Here is a 27,413-nt window from a genome sequence, read left to right on the forward strand (position 1 = left end):
AGTGGAAGTCATAGGCAAGAACTATGAAAGTAACAGCATTTCAGCGACACATGATGAGTGTTTGCATTTCATTTCAATTGGCAGACTCTGGTTTGATTAAGATGGTGAACTCCCTCCCCTCCACCAACATATACAAATGAAGCAACTGAATCTTTTTGAACCTCTATCAAAGTTTCACAGGTTTCTTTATAAATTAAGCGCGCATGCACACACACTACTCTATTCTTTAATATAAATGCCAAAAGATTTCATACTTTTTTGCCTCTATCATGAAGAATCCTTTCTGTATCTTTCAGCATTTCCTGCCTCCATAAGTCAAAGAAATAGTTGGGATCTGTATAAAACTTCAAACCATCTTTACCATCTTCCCTATATAAAATATACATAGAATTATACTACAAAATATCTAAAAACACAGTGGGAAAATCATACTCAAGCAAATTTATCAAATTTTCATTAGCATTCTTTATTATATCTTTGCCTTAAAATTATTAAAAAATATTAATTTTTAATATTAATGGCAGAACACTTGCAATATTCATTCATAAAGTGATCCTGAAAAATGGCATAATACCAGTCTCAATTGTTATAATATATATACAGTGTTATCAACATTTTATGCCATGATAAGAATTTTTTGCAATCAGTCACAACTGAATAGATAAGAAAATAAACAAAAAATCTATACACTATTAAAATAAAAAAAAAAAAAAAAAAAAGCTGAATTATGGTAATATAAGAAAAACAGGCAGAATGTTAAAAGGCCATTTATGCAAGTACAGCAGGCGCTCATTATAATGTGGTTCGCTTTACGCTGATTCGCTATAACGCTGTTCTTATATTATAACCCATATCTGACTATAATGCTGTCACAAATCGCTATAACGCTCTTTTACCAGCGTACAGATTGCATTTTTGGCATATTTAACAAAAACATTTCATCCGATGGAGTCGATAGCTTGAAAATGAATAGCAAAACAGCATTAAAGCATTACCCACACCGACTTGACAAATTTTCCCACGCTAATTTAATTGCAATACAGTGACTTGTTACATAGTTCCGAGATCAACATTTTAAAAAATGATCAAGTGTATTGCTTGTAATATTTGCGTTATATGCATTTATCCGAAGTCTAGTCATCAGTCAGTACAGTATTAGATGTAATGGTACATTTTACTGGAATATTGTATCATAATTAATGCAACCAACGCAGTTACATTTTGGGAGAGTTAATAATGCCGGATAAGAATAAAAAAGCAACAACATCTGGACACAGTATGAAAAATACAAATGTAAGAAAAAGACTGAATTTGAAAATTAAATTAGTTGTTTCGAAGCGAATTGATTCCGGTCAACCACATGCGGATGTGTGCCATAATTTAGGACTGACAGGTTTAACTGTAAAAGCAATCATAAAAAATAAAGAATTAATTTTAGCAGCAGGAAAGACAGCTGTTCCACTGCAAGCAACTAGGGCTAGGCCAGCTATTAGGATTGAAATAGAGAGACTTTATCTAATTTTATTGAAGATAATATCCAACGCAGAATTCAGTTAAGTTAAATATTATTAAAAATAATAAAAGAGAGATTAACCTATATGATGATCTGAAAAAAGCTTACCTGAAAAAAAAAAATGTGGAACCATTTAAAACTAGTAAGGGCTGGTTGAATAGATTTAAAATCCAGGGAGAAGCCGCAAATGCAGATCAAGGAGCCGAAACGTTCAAAAAAGAACTTGTTAAAATTATTGAAGTGGGGTATATGTGTTATACTACTCAAGTTTTTAACAAATATGAAGCAGGACTTTTTTGGAAACGAATGCCTAAAAGAAGTTTCACATCGAAAGAAGTAAAAAAAAAAAAACATGTCGGGTTTCAAAGCGGCAAAGCATCAGTTGACTTTATTGTTGGGTGGTAACACTGCAAAGAATTTTAAATTAAAACTGCTTTTAGTTTACCAGGAAGAGGGCCAAAGTACAACCCAAAATCGACACATTTTTCATGATTTTAATTGTAATTTTAAGTTTAATTTTGATACGTAAGTAGTTACCTAGATAGTATGAATCAGAGCTGTAATACCCAATATGTTCTACGTTGATAATAATATTAGAAATTAATAAGAGGAGTTTACCTCAATATAGTATAGAACACTTCCGTATGATACCCTCCAGAAATTGAAACGGAAAAATCGACAACTTACCGGTACATTAAAGTAAAATATAAATAATTAAATAATCAATTTAATACAATTCAAAATCAATATAAAACAATTAAAATTCAAATTAACGCAATTAAAAGAATCTAACGAAAATATTCAAAACGATTTTCCTCCCTGAAGCTGACAATGCTTTTCGACCGACTGTCGTGATCACAGGAATGAAAATTACCGAATCAGGCTAAACCTGCAACTTAAATAGTGATTATATGTCTTCGCGCATGCGCGTAAAAGGTCCACGCATCGGAGATCAAATATGGCCGCCGAACATTAACAGAATTCTCGTGTAATTTAATTTCAACGGTTTCTGCAATTAATAGTCGCATATAATTACGTTGAACGTTAAGTATTTTGGCCTCGTTAAATAAAAAAGTATGTTTTTTCGTTAATGGCATGAAAGGCTAATTCTGACGCTGCTGAACGAGAAGCACGAACTGAGGTTTCGTGTTGATTTACACGAATATTAAGAGAAAACCGCGTCGAACCTTGGTAAGACGAGTCGCAATCACCGCAAGCAATGTTGTATACCAGATCATTAATTTGAGTTGCGAACGCGGAAAGAACCGAGCGATTGTTCAGTATAGTGTGTAACTTCCGTATAGGCCTAGCTATAATTTTAAATTCGGTATCTTTAAAGAATCTGTTAAGCTGTTTGTGCCACTGTTCAACAAATGGGACAGAAATAAAGTATTTTTTGATATTACTATTGTTGATTGGTGTAGTATTTTGTATCCTATCCTTAGCTTGTACCCTAATTCGATTTATTGTGTTAATGGGATAACCCCTGTTTAAGAATCTGCTAGTTAATATTTGTATTTCTGAGTCCAAAGCAGAATCCGTCGTTGAATATTTATAGGCATTTAGAAATTGATTTTGCGCGTTCGCAACTCAAATTAATGATCTGGTATACAACATTTCTTGCGGTGATTGCGACTCGTCTTACCAAGGTTCGACGCGGTTTTCTCTTAATATTCGTGTAAATCAACACGAAACCTCAGTTCGTGCTTCTTGTAAATGCCTATAAATATTCAACGACGGATTCTGCTTTGGACTCAGAAATACAAATATTAACAAAACAAATAATTGCATTTGCGATTATACCGATAGCTGGAATTGTGTTGGTTTTTACGTTATTATGGTGAAATGTGTTTCCCCTTCACTGATATAAAAAACAAATACATTTTCAGGATCTTCTCTTCATTCCTATCGTGTTGCGTTCAGTTTGGGGTGATTCCACATTCGACTGCCATTTCTTGTAAACACAAAGGCGAATCGTGCATAAGCGAATTCGGTTCATGTTATACCAGATATCGTTCCCATATTTATAAATCGTGTATGATCGAATTCGTGTAGTGTAAACACGTGTTATAAGAGGACTGACTGTACGTTACTCTGGGATTAATGCTTCCCATATGCAGTACTTTACTTTTGTCAATGTTAAACTTCATTTGCCACCTCTGAGCCCATCTGCTCAACTTTTCTAGATCCTGTTGCAGCAGTGTACTGTCATTAGTGTCATTAATAACCCTGCCAACCTTTGTATCGTCTGCAAACTTCGACATTAAGCCTGATATACCATCATCAATATCATTTATAAATACAGAAAACAACAATGGACCCAACACTGAACCATGAGGGACTCCACTAATAATATTAGTCCACGAAGAGCAGTGTCCATTGATCACCACTCTCTGTCTTCTCTCACTCAACCATCCCTTTATCCATAGCAGCAATTTGCCTCCAATGCCACACTGCTACAATTTGTGCAGCAGTCTTCCATGTGCAACAGTATCAAAGGCTTTTCTAAGATTCAAATATATGATATCAAAGTTATTCTTTGCATTCAGTTCCTTTGTGACTACATCATAGTATCCAATCAAATTAGTCAGACAAGACTTCTCCTTAACAAACCCATGCTGTGTCCAAGATATAACTGAAGTCTTGTCTAGATGATCTGCAATGCTTCTTTAACCAGTGCATTCATTAATTTCCCTGGAACAGAAGTTAAACTAACAGGTCTCTAATTACCCGTGTCTCCCTTTGATCCTCCTTTGTAGATTGGGGGTCACATTTGCACTTCTTCAGTCCATGGGTACCTCTCCCCTGAGTCCAGGGAAGCTCTCATAATTAGGGCTAAGGGTTTGCTTACTTCCTTTGCCACCTCCTTTAATATAACTGGATAGATTCCATCCACGCCAGGTACCTTTCTTGTGTTTATCTTCAACAATTTCTTTTCCACTTTACATTACATTACAAGATTATCTAGCTTACTGCCAGAGTTGAATACACCTCTGGCATTCCCCTCTCTGAATAACTTCTCATGTGTGAATGTCAATGCAAAATATTCATTTAGTTTGTTAGCTACCTGAGCAGGATCATCAACAGTTGTACCATCTATATCAAGTGGACCAATCTGATTCATCTCCTTCGTTCTAGAGTTTATATAAGTAAAGAACTCTTTGCTGTTTTCCTTTGCATCCTTCGCCAATGATTTCTCGTAATCTGCCTTCGCCTGCCAAACCTCCTTTGTAACTTGGTTACAGACCAGATTATATCTATCATAGACTTCTGACTGTACGTACTTCTGTGTAACATGTTAATTTATATGTATCCCATGCATTTTTCTTCTCTGTCACATGTCTAATTAGTTCATCTGACATCCAATTAGGCCTAAATCTTGAACAATATTTCTTTCTTGGTATGAAAAGCCTAGTAGCTTCCAAGATTAATTCTTTGAATGCTTCCCATTTTGAATTTGCTGTTGGTAACATCATCAGTTAGTTCAACCGTATAGAATTTAAATATTGTCAGAGACCACCGTAGTCACCTTTACGAAAGCAAAAACCCTTCCAATTACCCTTGATGGTAGTTACCTCTTTGAGTAAATCCCACTTCAGCACGCTGTGATCACTGCCACCTAGTGGTTCCTTTATCTGAAGATTCCTGATGCATGAAGATTCATTACTGATAATCAGATCAAGAGTATTACTCCCTCTAGTTGCCTCCCGAACATGCTGCTGTAGAAAACAATCATTCAATAAATCCACAAAAGCCTTGCTAGTGTGTGAGTGACAAACCCACAAATTCCAGTCAATTTCTGGGAAATTGAAATCCCCCATTATAAGACACTGATTTACTGGCCCACTCTATTTCTCTGCACAATTTCTCATTATACTCATCAGATTCATTACGCCTATAACACACACCTACTCTCATTTTTCCTTTCCCAGTGCTTATTTCACACCAAACAGACTCAACGTTGCATTGTCCATCAACATCAATTGAATGCACTTCCTTACATTTTATGTGTTTCTTAATTAACAGCATAACCCCTTCTCCCTTCCTGTCCTCTCTATCCTTTCTGTACACATTGTACTCCCCAAATTCCAATTCTACACTGCTTATGTCTGTGTGACACCACGTCTCGGATATCCCAACAATATCTGCATTTGATGTCTTGACTAGCACTTCAAACTCATTGAATTTATTAACTATACTCTTAGCATTGGTGTACATGCAAGAATAATGCACCTATTTCTACTCTTAGTTACCCTAACACAACCCATGTATTTACTTGTTCCACTATGACTCCCAGGCAGCAGCTCAATTGCATTTCAACAGAAGTAGTGCAAGAATCACTTTTACCTCTGCCAGCAGCTACTGTCAATCTATTAGTCTGGGTATCCATTCAAGCTAGCAGTTTTCCTGCCCCACCTAACTCCGCCTCGATAGCATCAGCAAATATTCTTGCACCCTTTCTATTTAAGTGTATCCCATTCCTGTAGAAGCAGTCTCTCCTGTTAACAAACACAGACGAGGCTGAGAAAAATTCTATCCCTTGAGCCTTGCACAATCTCTCCAGGGCCGAACTGATCAACAAGGTTCTCATCATATACTCCTTCCTATCGTGTGTGGGCAGAATTGCAGACACTTTGAAATTCAACCCTAACTCAGCTTCTTTTCAGCATTGTCTTGTACTTGTTAAGTAATTCTGCCGGTCTCATACTCTTAATATCATTAGTGCCAATGTGTACAGCATTAGTATAGGCATATGATGCAAGAAAGCAAGCTTATGCAGCATCAGACAAAAAAAAAACACGCTCCCGTTTCACCCCTCCATTCGTTCCAAGTACCTGTGCAGCTCAACCTTAAATTTATTAAGGCTATCAACTTCCACAACAAAGGATGGAAGTCTGTTCCACTAACCAACCACCCATTGGCTAAAGGCAAACTTCCACACATCTATCCTACCTCGCTCTTTCCTCAATTTGAATTTATGCCCTCTCCAATGATTATTCTGAGCAAGAGGAAGAATACCATCAGCATTGAGCATGCTCAAACTATTCAAGGCTTTATACACCTCAATCAGATAACCTCGCAGGTGCCTAGTCTCCAGACACTGTAATTTGCAAAATTTAAGCCTTTCTTCGTAAGAGCAGCCCTTTGTTCCATTCACTAATCTTGTTGCCCTTCTCTGTACTCGTTCCAACAGTTCTACATCCTTCTTAAAATGAGGCCTCCAAACCTGTACATAGTACTCAAGGTGTGGCCTTACCATTGCCTTATATAAGGGGATAATCACCTCCTTATCCCTGCTAGAAAATTCCAGTATATCATTGACAAGACACTATGAGCTACTCTTGCAGACTGCCTGCACTGCTCAGAAAACTTCATATCTGCCTGCACAATTACCCCCAGGTCCTTTTCGTTCTCTACCACTGTCAGTTTTTTTTTTTTTTTTTTTTAGTTAGTTGTTGGCGCATCGGCTTCTGTGGCCATAATGCACCGCCCAAGGTTTTTGCAGTATTCTGATCCAAGCCCGAGACGGGATTCGAACCCGCGACCTTTGGGTTGCCAGGCAGGCACTTTACCCACCCAGCTAGGCCGGTCGGCCCACTGTCAGTTTAGTACCACAAAGTTGATATGTCACTCTGGGGTTGCTGCTTCCCATATGTAGTACTTTACATTTGTCAATGTTAAAACTTCATTTGCCACCTCTCAGCCCATCTGCTCAACTTTTCTAGATCCTGTTGCAGCAGCGTACTGTCATTAGTGTCCTTAACAACCCTTCAAACCTTCGTATCGTCTGCAAACTGGGACATTAAGCTTGATATACCATCATCAATATCATTTATAAATACAGAAAACAACAATGGACTCAATATTGAAAGGCACCTGGGGTGGATGGGAGCTATCCAGTTATATTAAAGGAGGCGGCAAAGCAACTAAGCAAACCCTTAGCCATAATTATGAGAGCATCCTTGGACTCAGGGGAGGTCCCCATGGACTGGAGAAGTGCAATTGTATTCCCAATTCACAAAGGTGGATCGAAGGGTGACACAAGTAATTACAGACCAGTTAGTTTAACTTCTGTTCCGGGTAAAATAATGGACTCACTGGTTAAAGATGCATTGCAGGATCATCTAGACAAGACTGCAGCAATAATTCAGACACAGCATGGGTTTGTTAAGGGAAAGTCTTGTCTGACAAATTTGATAGGATATTATGATGTGGTTACAAAGGAACTGGATGCAAAAAATAATTTTGATATCATATATTTGGATTTCAGAAAGCTTTTGACACTGTTGCCCATGGAAGACTATTGTACAAATTGGAGCAGAATGGTATTAAGGGTAAGTTGTTACAATGGATAAAAGGATGGTTGAGTGAGAGAAGACAGAGGGTGGTAATTAATGGGTGCTGCTCTTCGTGGACTAATGTTATTAGTGGAGTCCCACAGGGTTCGGTGTTGGGTCTTCTGTTGTTTTTTATATTTATCAATGATATTGATGAAGGTATATCAGGCTTAGTGTCGAAGTTTGCAGATGATACAAAGGTTGGCAGGGTTGTTAATAACAGTAATGGCAGTGTGTTCCTGCAACAGGATCTAGATAATTTGGGCAGATGGGCTAAGAAGTGGCAAATGAAGTTTAACCTTGACAAATGCAAAGTACTGCATATTGGTAGAAGTAACCCCAGAGAAACGTACCAACTGTGTGGTACTACACTTAAGGTGGTAGAAAAGGAAAAATACCTGGGAGTAATTGTGCAATCAGATATGAAGTTTTCTGAGTAATGCAGACAGGCTGCCAGGGCAGTTCATGGGGTTTTATAGGAATTTTGCTAGCAAGGAAAAGGAGGTGATTGTCGCTCTGTATAAGGCAATGGTCAGGTTAGGCCACGCCTTGAGTATTGCATACAAGTCTGGAGGCCTAATTTTAGGAAGGATGTAGATTTGCTTGAGCGTGTACAGAGAAGGACAACAAGATTGGTGAGGGGAATGAAGGGATCTTCTTACCAAGAGAGGCTTAAGTTGTGCAAATTGCAGTGGCTGAAGACTAGGCACCTGCGCGGTGATCTGATTGAGGTGTATAAGGCCTTGAATGGATTGAGCACGCTGAATTCTGATGGGATCCTTCCACTTGTTCAGATTACGAACCTAAGGGGGCATAAATTCAAATTAAGAAAAGACAGATGTAGAATTGATGTGCGGAAATTTGCCTTTAGCCAGAGGGTGGTCAATTGCTGGAACAAACTTCCATCTGTTGTTGCGGAAGTTGATAGGTTAAATAAATTTAAGGAGGAACTGGACAGGCATTTGGAGGGAATAGTGTGATTTTTTTTTTTTTTTTTTTGTTCTATGCTGCATAAGCTCATACACTTGCTTTCTTGCATCACATGCCACGACTACTACTACTACTACTTATCAACACTAAGGGACTCCACTAATAACATTAGTCCACGACGAGCAGTGTCCATTGATTACCACTCTCTGTCTTCTCCCACTCAACCAACCCTTTATCCATAGCAGCAATTTGCCTCCAATGCCACACTGCACCTGCAGCAGTCTTCCATGTGCAACAGTATCAAAAGCCTTTCTAAGATCCAAATATATGATATCAAAGTTATTCCCTGCATCCAGTTCCTTTGTGACCACATCATAGAATTCAATCAAATTGGTCAGGCAAGACTTTCCCTTAACAAAACCATGCTGTGTTCGAGCTATAACTGAAGTCTTGTCTAGATGATCCTGCAGTGCTTCTTTAACCAGTGCCTCCATTAAATTTCCTGGAACAGAAGTTAAACTAACAGGTCTATAATTACTTGTGTTGCCCTTTCATCCTCCTTTGTGAATTGGTGTCACATTTGCACATCTCCAGTCCATGGGTACCTCCCCTGAGTCCAAAGAAGCTCTCATAATTATGGCTAAGGGTTTGTTAACTTCCTTTGCTGCCTCCTTTAATATAACTGAATAGATCCCATCCACCCCAGGTGCCTTTTTTATGTTTATCTTCAACAATTTCTTCTCCACTTTACTCTCAGTTATTACAAAATCATCAAGCTCACTGCCAGAGTTTAACTCACCTCTGGCATTCCCCTCCCTGAATAACTCTTCATGGGCGAATATTGATGCAAAATACTCATTTAGTTTGTTAGCCACCTGAGCAGGATCATCAACAGTTGAACTATCAATATCCAGTGGACCAATCTGATTCATCCCTTTCCTTCTAGGGTTTCCATAGGTAAAGAACTCTTTGTTGTTTTTATTTGCATCCATTGCCAAGGCTTTCTCATAATCTGCCTTTGTCTGCCTAATCTCCTTTGTGACTTGGTTAGAGACCAGCTTATATCTATCATAGGCTTCTACGTCACCCATTAATTTATATGTATCCCATGCATTTTTCCTCTCTGCCACATGTCTCATTAGTTCAGCTGATATCCATTTAGGCTTAAACCTTGAACAATATTTCTTAGTTGGTATGTAAAGCCTAGTAGCATGCAAGATAATTCTTTGAATGCTTCCCATTTTGAATTTGCTGTTCGTAACATCATCAGTTGGTCCCACCGGGACCAACTGATGATGTTACGAACAGCAAATATCCCACCGTATAGAATTTAAATACTGCCTCAGACCACCATAGTCACCTTTACGAAAGCAAATTGTAGGGCAGATATCATCCTTAAGGGCACCCTTTGTGCCCTTAAAGGATGATATCTGCCCTAAAACTTCATCAACCTTTGCACCTGGCAGACATAACCTGGTCCTGTTCCATCTATCCTTTTTGCACAATATGTTCCCCGTTTCCCAGACAATAGAGTCACCTACAACAACTAGCTCCTTTGGGACCAGCGCATTCTGCATTGGGGGTTGCCGCTGTGTTGCGTGATGTTCAAGTGCAAGCTCTGGCATTGATGTGGGCAGCTGAGAGCTTGATGGGCCCCTCAATTTAAATCCTTCGAGGGCATCCACTCAGTCCTTCAAGCTCTCATAGAAGCCCATAACAATGCTGAGTTGGCGCCTGATTTCCTCGCACTCCTTACATCATGCGCACACACACCCAAAGACATTCCCCTTGGCAATATCATGTCCCATTCCTGATTGCTCCACAAACATCAAACAAGCAGTGCATTTCAACAGAATGTGATTCAGAGAACAACGGCCCCTCTCAGTTCTCCCCTGAGCCACAGCACTGCCACTAGTTTGAGCCTTATGACTCTGGTCTGAGTCATGATTTCTACTCATGTTCAATAAAATTCCAATACAAAAATAACCCTAAACCTATATCCCAATGCAGTTATAACACGAAAATATGTATTTCGGTATTGAATATTATCTCTGAGTTAGGTTATATGACTTTTTATCCTCTGTCAACTTATATGTATTAATTTTATGATGTCATGTTTATAATAACTGGTCGCTATATTTATTTAGTTAAAAAAGTACAATTGAATTGACAATGAAATTTAATAAGATTAATAAATTTTACTGATTAATTGATACTACTATACTCACTATCTAGTTTTCCGTTAAACCTTACGCTCTTTAGTTTTCCGTTAAACCTTACGCTAGCACACGTTGTCGTATAACAATGGCGGCAAGTTATGAACAGTTAATCTAGGGATACTAGGTATTATTTACTTTCCGAATCGCGCTATCTAAATTCAAAATAAACCACGGAGCTTGACTAGGTCTATAAGCTATTTATAGAAAATAATTTAATCTAACAATTAAGTCAATAAAGCGGCTAAGTATAATTAAAAACTTTTCATTCGCGGGAGCTGCAAAACCTGTCTACACGTGGATTTGATACCCTTACCAATACTAAGTAATAACTTACAAAGTCTCTATCTAAATTCAATTTAAACTAAAGTATTTTTACTAGGAATATAAACAACTCTAAAAAATAAATTAATATGCCAATTTAAGTCAATAAAAAAGCAAAAACTTCTCTATTTATTGGAGCTGTAAAAACTTTGCCTGTTCACATGTACTCTCGCACTCGTCGTAATAGAGAAGAATGATGATATCCCGCTCAGATGCCCAACCAAATTAAATTAAGAATTAATTTAATTTGGTTGGGCATCTTTCACATTTAATTAATAGAATTAATTAAATGTGAAATTAAATTATTTAGCAATAGCTTATCACTGCAGTATTCACCTCTAAATCCATATTTAAAAGAGTGAACTCATAGAAGGTGAAAGGTGAAAAAGAATTAAAATTGACTATTTAAAACATGCCCTAAAGAAAAAAGTGCACAACTTTTTCCCAGCTTATCTATAAAAAACTGGAATTATGTATTAGAAAACCAATTTTTATAGACGACAACTTTTGAAAAAGTTGTGCACTTCTTTCTTCCTTAGGACATGTTTTGGCTTGGGTAAAGAAAGCCTGCACGAGAACGACGAGAAATGTCGCTTAAGTTACACGGAAAATTAACTTCCCGATACGGCACTCTAGCGCTGCTCGATCTGGATGATATATTGATTGACAGGTAGGCAGGGCAAACTATGAAATGATTGGTGGTGGGCACGACAGATGACAAGCTACTGTGTAGTCATTGGTTGACATTATGATATGTATTTACCAGTAAAGAACGGTGTATAATAGTTTTGTAATGAACGGTGAACAGGTAATAGTAGCGATGAATTTTTTAAAGATGGAAGAAATTTCCACATGAGTGTCTTTAAAAATAAAAGTACAGTAATAAAAAATTAATATTTTATTAATAAACAATTTATGTGCTAGACCACTCATGATTCTAAAGAAAAAAGGTTAGGTTACCCCATCCATTTCGGGAGAGGTTCAAGTGGAGGTAACCTGACCTATTTTCACCATTAGGGCATATTATTGAACAAGAAAATAAAAATACAGTCATAACAAAATTTATTTTTTTATGAATGTATTTCTAAATATGACAGATTCTAAAGAAAAAAAGGTTAGGTTACCCCCTCCACTTCGGGAGGTATTCAAGCTGCCATGGGATTCAAGTCGAGGTAACCTGACCTTTTTTCACTATTACAGTAAATGTGGTCCTTGAGGTTGTCACAGACATTCTATCAGATATGACAGACAATCTGTACTTGCTACCTGGGAGTCTAAAATGCTGATGGAACTGATATTCGGGTGACACTCGAGTCAAGTGGACCCAATTTCGGTGAAGTCCGGACGGTCTGTGACAGCCAAATCCTCTGCTTGCACCTTCACGATGGTGGGACTGTTAGTAATCCTGAGTATAACCTCCATGCACAAGTACATGGTGGGTGACCACCCAAGTGTGAACCAACATAAGCAGGGGTTGAGGTGTGGCACTGACACCACATGGAGGAACGCCGCCCCTCTATGTTACCAGGCAGTACTAGGTGGTAGATGACTCTCATCAACGTGTGAAATACCACCACTTTGCTTACTGGAGGCTTGAAGTGGTGGAACCCATGTTTAGTCTCTAGAGCTAAGTTCCGGTCAACCTTTCCCTATCTCTTCCATCATGCAGTATGATTGATGACTTTTGAGGTTATGATGAACGTCGTGGCGAGATCCAATATTCCTTACATTTCGAGGGTACAGCTCTAAAACGGTGTTCGCAGGCCGGCTGCTAGTTAGTACACCGGACAAAACCTATTGGTAACTCTCTAGGAGGCTTCCGGATCAGCTAGTGTATAATCTTGCTACCTCTACTCTGCCAGATAGTAACTGGAGGGAGTCCGAGTAGTGTGTATGCGGGGAGCATTGTCGAGGCCACGTAATGTCAAGGATCTGGGTATATTCTTACCACATGTACGCCATATCCAAAAATTTCATTACTTCATACAGCTTGTCCCACCCACTTTTTCTTACTATTGAATACACCATGAATTGTCAAACTAATAGAGCAAGCTTATCTGCGAAAAGATCTAAACCTCCCAAGGACTCCCTAATTCATTTTACAAATATACGTGGTCTCAATTCTAATCTCAACGATGTCCATTTCTGCTTGCAGTCTGCCAAACCCCATGTACTTTTTCTGACAGAATCTCAGTTATCGGTTGACTCAACTACTGCTCATCTCAGATGCCCAAATTATTCGCTGTATGATTCCTTTCGCCTCAAAGGTGGTACTTGTGCATATGTCCATTCTGATATTCCCTGTCAGTGACTTGGCAATTTGGAATCTCCTCTCTTTCATCTTCTCTGGCTTAAAATCTCTCTACCTCATTCTGTCAAATTCATCTGTTGTCTCTACCGTTCTCCCAACTCCACTAATCACTTAGAGCTCTTTGACTTCCTCTCTTTGCAACTTGACTTTCTCCAGTCCAACTTTCCTAACAGTGAGGTAATTTTCCTTGGTGATTTTAATGTTCACAACTCCAGCCGGCTTCGGTTTTCTAGTCACACTGACCCAGCAGGTCGAGATGCTGAGTCTTTTGCAATTACTAATGACCTAGCACATATTGTTCATTTACCTACAAGAATACAGGACAATCCTAATCATACAGCCAATATGCTTTATCTTTTTCTCACAAACAACTCTTCTAAGTACACAGTCGAAGTGAGAGGTCCTTTAGGCACTTCAGATCACGACTTGGTGATTGTCTCTTCTCCAATGGAACCTTTATCTCATGGCTATTCCCAACCTCGTGTTGTTTGGCATTACAAGAATGCAAAATGGGATGACCTGCGGGACTTCTTTTCCTTGGTCGGATTACTGTTTCAAATCTTCTGATGTCAACGTTTGCTCAGATCGTGTCAGTGAAATTATTCTTGCAGGAATGGAATATCTCACACTCCACTTTAAAATCTCGTCCTTTATCTAAACCTTGGTTTTCCAATAAATGTGCTAAGGCTGTACAAGAGAAGAATGTTGCATATCGTAAATGGCTTGTTTCTAATTCTTCAGTTTCATTTTCTGCCTACACCAAAGATTGCAACAATTGTAAAGCAGTTATTAATCAGTCCAAACTAGAGTTTGAACAGGCTAAGAGTAGAAAACTTGCTTCTTGCCCTAATGGTAGCCGAGCATTGTGGTCTCTTGCCAAAGCTATTGGCCGCAACTTTGCCCATCTCTGCTCCCACCTTTGTCCAAACCAGATGGTTGTGTTGTCACTTCAGCCAAGGATAAAGCTGACCTGCTAGTATCCCATTTTTCTTCCAGCTCATGTATTAATGATCTTGGTAAAACACCTCCCACCATTCCCAACACGCTCCATTCAATGCCTCCTGTGGTTTTCCGTCAAAAGGGTATCAGAAGGATTTTTATGAATCTTGATGCTAAGAAAGCTCCAGGTCCTGAGGTATTTCTCCACTTGTTCTCAAAACCTGTGCTCCTGAACTTACTCCTATTCTTTGCCGCCTTTTTTCACTTTCTTATTCAAAAGGTGTTTTTCCTTCTGCTTGGAAACTTGCTCATATCCAGCCAGTTCCTAAAAAGGGTGACAAATCCCTCCCACCCAATTATCGTCCCATTGCAATTACTTCCACTCTTTCTAAAGTAATGGAGAAATCAATTAAACGCCAACTCTTAAACTACCTAGAAACATTCCGTCTGATCAACGATCGCCAGTATGGATTGCGTCAGAGTCGATACACTGGTGATATTCTGGCTTATGTTACCCATTTATAGACTAATTCAATGGAAAGGTTTGGGGAAACACAAGTAGTTGCTCTTGACATCTCAAAGGCTTTCAATCATGTTTGGCTTAAAGGTCTTCTAAACAAGCTTCCATCTTATGGTTTGCCAACTGTTTTTAGTAATTGGTTATCCAGTTTTCTCTCTGATCGCTCACTGAGGGTGATGGTAGATGGCTCTCTGTCTTCTAACTTCTCCACTAATGCCGGTGTCCCCCAAGGTTCAGTTCTTTCCCCCACTCTTTTCCTCTTGTATATCAATGACCTTCTTCCACTGACTAGAAATCCTATCCATAGTTTTGCTGATGATAGCACATTGCATTCAACTTTCCATTTTGAGAAACCTTGTCCTGCTCAATCAGCTTCAACCTCTCGAACATCTGCTACCAATTCCTTAAATGCTGATCTTCAGGTAATTCTCCAGTGGGGCAAAGACAACTTAGTTCATTTCAACCCTTCTAAAACTCAGTCTTGTCTTATATCTCGCAACAAGGATTCTTCTGCTCCTATGCTTATCTTTAGTGACACTCCGATTTCTAGGCAAAATGATATATCTCTTTTGGGGATTACCCTGACTTCTAATCTCTCTTGGCACAAGCACATTACAAATATTGATTCCTCTACATCTAAAACACTTGTTTTTCTCTTTCGCTCTCGGCGTTACTTTTCTTCCAAATAGCTGCTCACTCTGTATAAATCACAAATCCGCCCTGCCATGGAATATTGTTCCCACATCTGGGGTGGTGCCCCCAAAACCTCTCTCAGGCTTCTTGATTTCATTCAGAAGAGGGCAGTTAGGTTAATTAATGATTCATCTCTAACAGAGTCTCTCCACTCGCTTTCTCATAGATGCACTATTTCTGATGCATGCCTCTTCTACAGATACTTCCATGGGCACTGTTTTTCTCAATTGGCTTCTATAATTCCCGCTCTCTCTTTCAAAACAGTCCGAACACGTGCCACCACCAGCCAACATCCATTTACTGTCCAACTTCAAACCCACAGAACCAACTTTTCATCTTCCTCATTTGTTCATTCAACTGCCGTTTTCTGGAACAACCTTCCTTCATATGTATTTCCTGCAAATTACAATCTACAGAAGTTCAAGTCCAATGTCAACAAATATCTTCTTTCGTCTTCTCAACCTCCAAACCAAGCACAGTACTAAGTACTATAGGTTCTAATACCTCTCATGTTTGGGAGATTAGGACAAGTTACCATTAGTGCTGCTACAGTGATACTAAACCGATGTTATCGTGTGTTGTGTTTGCGCACCAATCAGCACGTCATTTGCCACGCCTACCTGTCAATCAGTATATCGTTCTCAACTTTTCTCCAGACCAATAACACCTACCGTCTGTTTACCGAGTGAGCAGCGCTAGAGTGCCTTATCGGCAAACTAATTTTCCACGTAAGTTATCCGATGTTTCTTGTCGTTCTCGTGCAGGCTTTCTTTACCTTCGCCCATGTTTTAAATAGTTAATTTTAATTCTTTTTCACCTTTCGCCTTCTACGAATTCACCTTTTTTTAAATCACATTTAGAGATGAGTACTGCAGTGTTAAGCTACTGCTAAATAATAATGTAATGAAAAACTCAGTCCAGATAAACTAATACAATTGCTTAATGTGAAATATATTAATTAAGCCATGTGAATTTTATAGTATAAAAGTATTTTATTAACTAAGTAAAGCTGCAACACTATAAAACTATTTATTAATTTATGATGTTTTCTGATTCCATATTGAATCCTATCACCAGATTTAATTAAAAAGGATTTTGTGGCTGTTGCTATATAAAAAAAAAAAAAAAAAAACTGTACAGTGCCAGCTGTACAGAGTTAGAGGACTGTACAGTTCATTACAAAAAAAAAAATCTGTATAGATGCAATTATCATTTCCTACTCTTCCTACTCTGCTATTAATTTCTCCAACTAATGCTGTTATTTCTTTGTCAAAAGTTTACAATGCTCTTCCTATCATATTAAAGAAATTTTCTATTTCCTTTTTTTTTTTTGAGTTTCCAACTAGGCTATATGCACACACCAATTTCACCATCCAACTTTTCATCTTAAATTGTGCCCCATAACCCTACTGAATAATGCTTCCCAGCCAATTCAACTTTCTTCCAAACTAATTCTAAAAGCTGTAGCTATACCTTCCTTAAATTGTGTCTTACTTCCAGAATAAATCAATTTATAATTATTGTTTGGCCATAGCTCTCTAGTATTCATTCTCTTAGTTTTTATGATACCTGCTGTTCTGATACCATATTAACTTAGTTCTTATGCTAGTTCCACTTCTTGTCATTTAAGCTTTTAACATTGATGGCACATTAATCCTTTTCCTAAAACCATCTGTTTACCTCCAAAAAATTAAATCTATCTCAGTTATAACTTTTCTTATGTGAAAAAACAAAGTTTCTAGATCATGATAAATCTATTTTTTTTTTTTTTTTTTTTCCTGTTCAAAAAAAGTACAGTGGTACCTCAGTATACGTCTGCTTTGGAATAAGTCCAACTTGATATACATCTTGTTTGGACGCGAAAAATTTTGTTTGGTTTGGTATACGACTTTGTTTGGAATACAACTCACGTGCTTCAAAATGAGCACGACAACCGCGCGCTACCCTTGTTTAGCTCTCTCAAGACAAAGCCACGACTCAGATGCCAGATCTTACCCCCTCTCCAAAAACCGAATAAAAGCCGACCAAGGACGGACGCTAGCAAAGTATGCGTGCCCGTCCTCACTCGGCTTTCCGAATAAAACCGACCACAGACGTATGCGCGCACGGTGCGCGCTTACGTCCTCGATCGACTGAATTCGGTTTTTGGAAAGGGAGTAAGATCTGGCATCTCTGCCACGACTGCCCACGAGCATCAGTACGGCAGTTTCTACCATTCAGTGAACAGCCCATGCTATAACTCTCTGTGAATTTTCACGTGATTTTGTGTTTTTTCGCATAAATGTTTTGTAAATTCATTAACCATAAGTTCTAAGAAAGTTAACGAGAAGAGCCAAGCAACGAAGAAAATGGGGCAGGATCACCACGGAGGTGAAAAAAGAGATTGTTGATAAGTATGAAGGTGGCATGCGTATCCAGGACTTGGCTGCTGCATACCGTATGCCGAGAAAAACGGTATCTACGATTGTGAAAAACAAAGACGTTATTAAATTTGCTAGCGTTGTGAAAGGGGTGAAATCGATTACCAAACAAAGATCAGGGACATTGTATAATATGCCAATAACAACAGGATTTTTAACAATAGGAACGGATTAAGGACATATACCGAGGTACCACTGTACTTGGAATGTAGCAGTGTGCCACTTACTTCAAGTGGATGCACCAAAAATTTCTACATAAGCAGATGGCCAGTATATAGTACACTAACATGAGATAAATACTTGTTATTGATTTTATTATTATAGCACTCCCACTATTCTAACACATAATGCAGACTGAAAGAAAAAATCGAAAGAACACTAAACTTCATAATGATACCACTCTAATAGACATATTTTTTAATTTTTATAGTAGCTCACATACCTAAAAATAAACTGCAATTACCTATTGTAGTTTAATGGTTTGAGCAAGCTCAATGCTGATAATGGATTCTTCCTCTTGCTCAGATTATGCACCTGAGTGGGCATAAATTCAAATTGAGGAAAGACGGTTGTAAAATAGATGTGCGGAAATTTGCCTTTAGCCAGCAGGTGTTTCATTCCTAGAACAAACTTCTATCAGCTGTTGTGGAAGTTGATAGCTTAAATAAATTCAAGGAAAAACTGGACAAACTTTTGGAGCAAAGGGATGGGTGAAATGGGAAGTTTTTTATTTATTTTTATTTTTTTTGGCTGATGCTGCTTTCTTGCATCACATGCCTCTGTTAATGCTAATGCTAACTGCTCATATCAATTTAGTAATGCAGTAGATTTTTATATAACCATAGACTAAAGTCAAATTTTGTACTAAAAGCAACAAAGTTATACTTCAACTTCGGCTGAACTTTGCGTGGAAGGGTTAACCTCTAATAATTTTTCGTGTACATTTTTCTGTTCTTGCTCCAGTTCAGGTGATTAAGGGAAAAAAGAAAAAAAAAACATCACAGCAGGTATACTGGTATATAAAGTTTATTAATGTTTTTGTTATTTAAGGAGGGGGGAGTAAAATGAAAATATGCAACTTTCTTAACTTTGATGCTATACTAGACAGTAAAATCAGAAAACCTTTAAAACAATTTTGTTATACAAAAAAAAAAGAAAAAAAAAAAAAAAAAAAAATCTATCTTATGGTCAAATCTCAAGTTATCAAAATAGATGAAATCTTAGGGAACCGAAACTCAAACAAATTTGTGACGGTTTTTGTATGAATGTGTCATTACACCAACATACCTGCTAGATAGTAAGTACTGTACAATTATTCCCCAATCTGTACTAGTATGGCATACTGTTACAAAATCTGGGTGTGGGACTCCTAATACCTCCTTTAAGAACCCTCAATACTAGGTTATGGGCCCTGGTAGCCATGTTAGCAAGAGCACAAGGCTGTACTGAGTGGAATGTGTGCGGGGGTTCAAGACCAGCTGTCAGTAGTCATGGATTTCCTCCTCAGTATCTTGAGTTAGTCAGTCTCAAGGTCGGGTACTATTAGCAAGTCAAATCCAAGGATCCTGACTAGAAATGCATTTGAAATAATAATAATAATAATAGGTTAATCAATAATCCTCCCCTCACTGATTTGTTGTACTCTTTATAAGAGATGTAGTTCCTCTGTATGTCTTTGTATTTCATTACTATATTATTTCCTTAACCTTCAGCAACTTTTGTTACCCTATAGTTCAACTGTGGTGTAACTAATTTCTCAACATTTCTAATTAAAAAAAAAAGGAAAAAAGTCAAACTTTAAATAATCAAATACAGCATACTTAGAATTAAGTATATGATTATATGTAAATAACAAAAAATGTAAAATATCTTAATAGAGCCCATTCAAATAAAATTCCTTACCTATATGGATTTAATTTATCTAATGGTGGAGGCTTATCACACACATGGTATGTATCCCTCATAGCAGCTGGCATGGAATCACGTGAAACAACTTGCTGGTCATAAACCACAGAACTTTTAAAGGCCTTCCTCATGTGAATATCTTGCAAAGACACTACCGTATGAGAGAAGGTGTTATTTAATAATATTAAAAGTTTATCTATTATACAAAAAAAAAAAATCTAAATTTTAAAATGCATTCAAATATTTCTCACATTATGTTACACTAGCATGAAAGAATTATGTATGCAACTATGTATGAATTATTGTAGTATTGGTACTACAATATACTAAGTGACTAATTCATCAAACTATTTCAGTTGCTTCTATTGTGAAATGGCTCAATCAATGGAGGGGGGATGACCCTATTCAATATGAAAATAAGATATATCATACTGAATGTTAACTAATATTCATAATATCTCTTATTATTATTATACATATTGTATATTGCTTACGTTTATCCTCATCTCATATTATTATTCATAATGATATCAGTGAGGTCTAGATATAACACTCTGAATCCCCACCTTCTCTCTCATTCACTTCCAACTTAGATCATTGCAAATTACATTGCAACACGAGTGATTCAAAGGTGAATACAAATCTCCTATCTCTGTTCATACTATGTTTTGCACCGCAAATACAAATTGGCTACACTACTGATCCTTCTAGTATCCCAGACTAGAGCAGCAAAGCAACAGGCACAAAGTGGCAGGAGTGCTGTGACTCGGGGGAGAACTGAGGGGAGCGATTCTCCAATGCATCACAACCTAAAAAAATGTGCAACTTGTGAAATGTTTGCTGTACTCTCTGGAACAGAACATAATCTAGCCAAGGAGGATGTCTTTGTGTGTGCCACGTGCACAGAGTGTGTCTAGAAATTAGGCGTCAACTCAGCATTCTGATGGGCATCTGTGAGAGCTTTAGGTTAGAGTAGATAATTTGTGTATTACGAATTTTCAGGTAAAGGAACCATTAGGGGGCAGTGATCACAATGTACTGATGTGGGATTTACTTAAAGATATAATTATCATCAGGGGTAAAGGAAAGGGTTTTTGCTTCCGTAAAGGTGACTACAGTGGTCTCAGCTTTAAATTCTGTACAGTGGGACCAACTGATGATGTTACCAACAACAAATTCTAAGTTGGAAGTGTTCAAGGAATTAATCATGGAAGCTACTAGACTTTTCATACCTATTAAGAAATATTGTTCAAGGTTTAGGCCTAAATGGTTGTTAAATAAACTAATAAGTTTGTGGTAGAAAAGAAAAATGCATGGTATGTATATAAATTATCAGGTGAGACAGAAGCCTATGGCAGATATAAGCTAGTCTGTAATCAAGTCACAAATGAGATTAGGCAAGCGAAGGAAGATTACGAGACATCTTTGGCAAAGGATGCTAAAGAAAACAGCAAGGATTTCTTTATTTATATAAACTCTAAAGGAAGGAGATGAATCAGATTGGTTCACTTGATATCGATGGTTCGACTATTGATGATCCTGCTCAGATAGCAAACAAACAAACAATGAGTATTTTGCATCTACATTCACATAAGAGGAGTTATTAAGGGAAAAAAAATTCCAGAAGTTTACCAAATTGTAACGGGATACTTAATGATTTTGTAATAACTGAGAGCAAAGCGGAGCAGAAAATGTTGAAGTTAAACATAAGAAAGGTACCTGTAGTGGGATGCGATCTATCCAGTTATATTAAAGGAGGCAGCAAAGGAACTAAGCAAACCCTTGTCCATAATTATGAGAGCATCCTTGGACTCAGGAGAAGTCTCCACGGACTGAATATGTGCAAATGTATCCCCAATTCACAAAGGGGGATCGAAGGGTGACATGACTAATTACAGACCAGTTAGTTTAACTTCTGTTCCGGGTAAAATAATGGAGTCACTGGTTAAAGATGCATTGCAGGATCATCTACACAAGACTGCAGCAATAATTCAGACACAGCATGGGTTTGTTAAGGGAAAGTCTTGTCTGACAAATCTGATAGGATATTATAATGTGGGTACAAAGGAACTGGATGCAAAAAATAATTTTGATATCATATACTTGGATTTTGGGAAAACTTTTGACACTGTTGCGCATGGAAGACTAGTGTACAAATTTGAGCAGAATGGTATTAAGGGTAAGTTGCTATAATAGATAAAAGGGTGGTTGAGTGCGAAAAGGCAGAGTGGTAATGAATGGATGCTGCTCTTCATGGACTAATGTTATTAGTGGAGTGCCACAAGGTTTGGTATTGGGCTCACTGTTGTTTTGTATATTTATCAATGATATTGATGAAGGTATATCAGGCTTAGTGTTGAAATTTGCAGATGATACAAAGGTTGGCGGGGTTGTTAATGACAGTAATGGCAATGTAGTAGTAGTAGTAGTAGTAGTAGTAGTAGTGGCACTTGATGCAAGAAAGCAAGTGTAGGAGCTTATGCAGCATCAGCCAAAAAAAAAAAATCACACCATACCCTCCAATTGCCTGTCCAGTTCCTCCTTAAATTTATTTAACCTATCAACTTCCACAACGACAGATGGAAGTTTGTTCCAGCAATTAACCACCCGCTGGCTAAAGGCAAATTTCCGCACATCTATTCTACATCTATCCTTTCTTAATTTGAACTTATGTCCCCGTAGGTTCGTATTCTGAACAAGTGGGAGGATCCCATCAGAATTCAGCGTGCTCAACCCATTCAAGGCCTTATAGACCTCAATCAGATCACCGCGCAGGTGCCTAGTCTCCAGCCACTGCAATTTGCAGAACTTAAGCCTCTCTTGGTAAGAGGATCCCTTCATTCCCCTCACCAATCGTGTTGCTCTTCTCTGTACACGCTCAAGCAAATCTACAATCTTCCTAAAATGAGGCCTCCAGACCTGTACGCAGTACTCAAGGCGTGGCCTGACCATTGCCTTATACAGAGGGACAATCACCTCCTTTTCCCTGCTAGCAAAATTCCTATATATCATTGACAAAACCCCATGACCTGCCCTAGCAGCCTGTCTACATTGCTCAGAAAACTTCATATCTGACTGCACAATTACTCCCAGGTCTTTTTCATTTTCTACCACCTTAAGTGTAGTACCACACAGTTGGTACGTTTCTCTGGGGTTACTTCTACCCATATGCAGTACTTTGCATTTGTCAAGGTTAAACTTCAGTTGCCACTTCTTAGCCCATCTGCCCAAATTATCTAGATCCTGTTGCAGTAGCACACTGCCATTACTGTCATTAACAACCCTGCCAACCTTCGTGTCATCTGCAAACTTCGACATTAAGCCTGATATACCTTCATCAATATCATTGATAAATATACAAAACAACAGTGGCCCCAACACCGAACCCTGTGGGACTCCACTAATAACATTAGTCCTCGAAGAGCAGCACCCATTGATTACCACCCTCTGTCTTCTCCCACTTAACCATCCTTTTATCCATTGTAGCAACTTACCCTTAATACCATTCTGCTCCAATTTGTACAGTAGTCTTCCATGCGCAACAGTGTCAAAAGCTTTCCTGAAATCCAAGTATATGATATCAAAATTATTTTTTGCATCCAGTTCCTTTGTGACCACATCATAATAACCAATCAAATTTGTCAGACAAGACTTTCCCTTAACAAACCCATGCTGTGTCTGAATTATTGCTGCAGTCTTGTCTAGATGATCCTGCAATGCATCTTTAACCAGTGACTCCATTATTTTACCCGGAACAGAAGTTAAACTAACTGGTCTGTAATTATTCGTGTCACCCTTCGAACCTCCTTTGTGAATTGGGGATACATTTGCACATCTCCAGTCCGTGGGAACCTCCCCTGAATCCAAGGATGCTCTCATAATTATGGCTAAGGGTTTGCTTAGTTGCTTTGCCGCCTCCTTTAATATAACTGGATAGATCCCATCCGCCCCAGGTGCCTTTCTTATGTTTAACTTCAACAATTTCTCCTCCACTTTGCTCTCAGTTATTACAAAATCATTAAGCACACTGCTACAATTTGATAACCTTCTTCCATTTTCAAACTGTAATGATTCCTCACGTGTGAATGTAGATGCAAAATACTCATTCAGTTTGTTTGCTATCTGAGCAGGATCATCAACAGTCGAACCATCGATGTCAAGTGGACCAATCATATTCAACCCCTTCCTTTTAGAGTTTATATAAGTAAAGAAATCCTTGCTGTTTTTCTTAGCATCTTTTGCCAAAGATTTCTCGTAATCCGCCTTTGCCTGCCGAACCTCCTTTGTGACCTGATTACAGACTAGCTTATATCTGCTACAGGCTTCTGCGTCGCCTGATAATTTATATGCATCCCATGCATTTTTCTTCTCTGTCACGAGTCTCATTAGTTCATTTGATAACCATTTAGGCCTAAACCTTGAACAATATTTCTTCATCGGTATGAAAAGTCTAGTAGCTTCCACGATTAATTCCTTGAATGCTTCCCACTTAGAATTTACTGTTTGTAACATCGTCAGTCGATCCCACTGTACAGAATTTAAAAACTGTCTGAGACCACTGTACTCCCCTTTACGGAAGCAAAAACCCTTTCCTTTACCCCTGACGGTAGTTACCTCTTTGAGTAAATCCCACTTCAGCACACTGTGATCACTGCCACCTAGTGGTTCCTTTATCTGCAAATTCTTAATACACGAATGATCACTGCTGATAACCAGATCAAGAGTATTACTTTCTCTGGTTGCCTCTCGAACATGCTGCTGCAGAAAACAATCATCCAATAAATCCACAAAAGTCTGACTAGTGTGTGAGTGACCAACCCACAAGTTCCAGTCAATATCTGGGAAGTTAAAATCCCCCATTATAAGACATTCTGATTTACTGGCCCACTCTATTTCTCTGTACAATTGTTCATTGTACTCATTCGAGTCATTAGGCCTATAACACACTCCTACTCTTATTTTTGCTTTTGCAGTGCTTATGTCACACCAAACTGACTCAACAGTGCACTGTCCATCTATATCAACTGGATGCACTTCTTTTGATTTTATGTTTTTCTTAATTAACAGCATAACACCTCCTCCCTTTCTGTCCTGTCTATCCTTTCTGTACACATTGTACTCCCCAAATTCCAGTTCTGCATTCCTTATATCTTTGTGACACCACGTCTCTGCTATCCCAACAATATCCGCCTTTGATGTCTTGACCAACACTTCAAATTCATCAAATTTATTTACTATACTTCTAGCATTGGTATACATGCAAGCATACATGCTCCTATGCCTATTCCTTGTTACCCTAACACATCCCATATACCCAACTATTCCAGGATGACTGCCATCCGTCCCTGAAACCCCCAACACCCCTCGCTCCAGGTCGCTTCTTATTCTAATAGAAGTTGTGCAAGAATCACCTTCACCACTGCCTGCGGTTACTGTTAAACTATTAGTCTTTGTATCCCCCCAAGCTAGCAGTTTTCCGACCCACCTAACACTGCCTCGATAGCATCAGCAAATATTCTTGCACCCTTTCTATTTAAGTGTATCCCATCCCTGTAGAAGCAATCTCTCCTGTTAACAAGTACAGTCCAGGCTGAAAAAAATTCTACCCCTTGAGCCTTGCACAATCTTTCCAGGGCCGAATTGATCGACAAGGCTCTCATCATATACTCCCTCCTATCGTGTCTGGGCAGAATTGCAGACACTTTTAAATTCAACCCTAATTCTCGGCTTTTTTTCAACAGTGACCTGTACTTGTTGAGTAATTCTGCCGGTCTCCTACTCTTAATATCATTAGTGCCAACGTGTACAACTATATCACCTTTTGTGCCCTTGAAAGATGATATCCGCTCTACAACGTCATCAACCTTTGCCCCTGGCAGACATACCCTGGTCCTGTTCCACCTATCCTTTTTACATGTGCTACTTCAATAGGATCAAGAATATTTAGGACAAGAATATTTGGGCAGATGGGCTGAGAAGTGGTAACTGAAGTTTAACACTGACAAATGCAAAGTACTGCGTATGGGTAGAAGTAACTCCAGAGGAATGTACCAACTGTGTAGTACTACACTTAGACCTGTATGCAGTACTCAGGGCTTGGCCTGACCTTTGCCTTATACAAAGGAGGTGATTATCCCTTTGTATAAGGCAATGGTCAGGCCATGCCTTGAATACTGCGTACTCGTCTGGAGGCCTCATTTTAGGAAGGATGTAGATTTGCTTGAGCATGTACAGAGAAGGGCAACAAGATTTTGAGGGAAATGAAGGGATCCTCTTACCAAGAGAGACTTAAGTTCTGCAAATTGCAGCGGCTGAAGACTAGTCACCTGCGAGGGGATCTGATTGAAGTGTATAATGCCTTGAATGGGTTGAGTACGCTGAATTCTGATGGGATTCTTCCACTTGCTCAGATTACGAACGTAAGGGGAAGTGAATTCAAATTGAGAAAAGACGGTTGTAGAATAGATGTGTATCAATACCGGAAAAAAAAATGACCAGGATCCCGGTGTTGTAAGCCTTACATCTGAGGTTATACCTAAGTTGTAAATATCTTTGTATATTGTACATATCATCTGAGCAGTCAAATCTGCTTTACGTTTAAAAATCAGAAATGATGCTGTTGTTGTTGTTGTTATTTGGAGCATTAGCAACTAAGGCCATATTGCTTTGGGGATATGCGTTTGTCATTCCCTGACTTTTCCGCACCCTCCGTATTTGGTGGCTCATGGGCTCGAACCCCGGTCTAATCAAGAAGCATGCGCTACGCACTGCTGCTCCTACCCACCTGGCTACAGAGGCACCGGAGATGATGCTACAAGCACAGTTGTCTCAAAGCTTTTGGCATCTTATCAACTTGTGAATGACTTCTATTACCAAACACATGCTGAAATACTGAACTTCGATAATGTATTTTGTCTAAGTGAAGAGCCAAGTGGTGTGGAAGTAAAACTTCAATTTATACACACAACTGTTATGTATACCTTTAACGCCTAGAACTCACCCATGTTTGCCTGTACAGAATGATACTATAGGATTGAAGAAGTAGTAGTGTTATTTATTTATAGTATATGATTTGTTTTACGATATGAGAAACTTAATATGTATGTAGTAAAATCAGCTTGCTCTTTTGCTGTGTACAAAATGATGTTTTTGCACTACATGTACGAAGGAGTAACAAAAAGTTTGTACCCTTACTTAGAAATAATAACCCTAGAAAGGTGAAACTTCACAGGACCTTTAATCCTTTTCTATGTACTCTCCATGTATAGTAACACATTTTTCCCATCTACGGATCAGTTGTTTAA

General features: G+C 38.4%; 1 protein-coding gene across 1 annotated transcript in view; it reads right to left on the bottom strand.

Moving 5' to 3' along the window:
• Nucleotides 1-27,413, bottom strand: part of LOC150091458 (actin-binding protein WASF3-like) — a 192,130-nt gene that overhangs the window by 88,664 nt on the left and 76,053 nt on the right. The window contains exons 3-4 of the mRNA XM_090368477.1: nucleotides 20,107-20,260; nucleotides 255-369 (exon numbers count right to left, since the gene is read on the bottom strand). Of these exons, the coding sequence (XP_090224603.1) occupies nucleotides 255-369; nucleotides 20,107-20,260 (269 nt within the window). The remainder of the gene's footprint in view (nucleotides 1-254; nucleotides 370-20,106; nucleotides 20,261-27,413) is intronic.

This window comes from Mastigoproctus giganteus, chromosome 1 (genome assembly GCF_048544385.1).
Source record: "Mastigoproctus giganteus isolate SK-2022 chromosome 1, ASM4854438v1, whole genome shotgun sequence".
Classification (NCBI taxonomy): Eukaryota; Metazoa; Arthropoda; class Arachnida; order Uropygi; family Thelyphonidae; genus Mastigoproctus; species Mastigoproctus giganteus.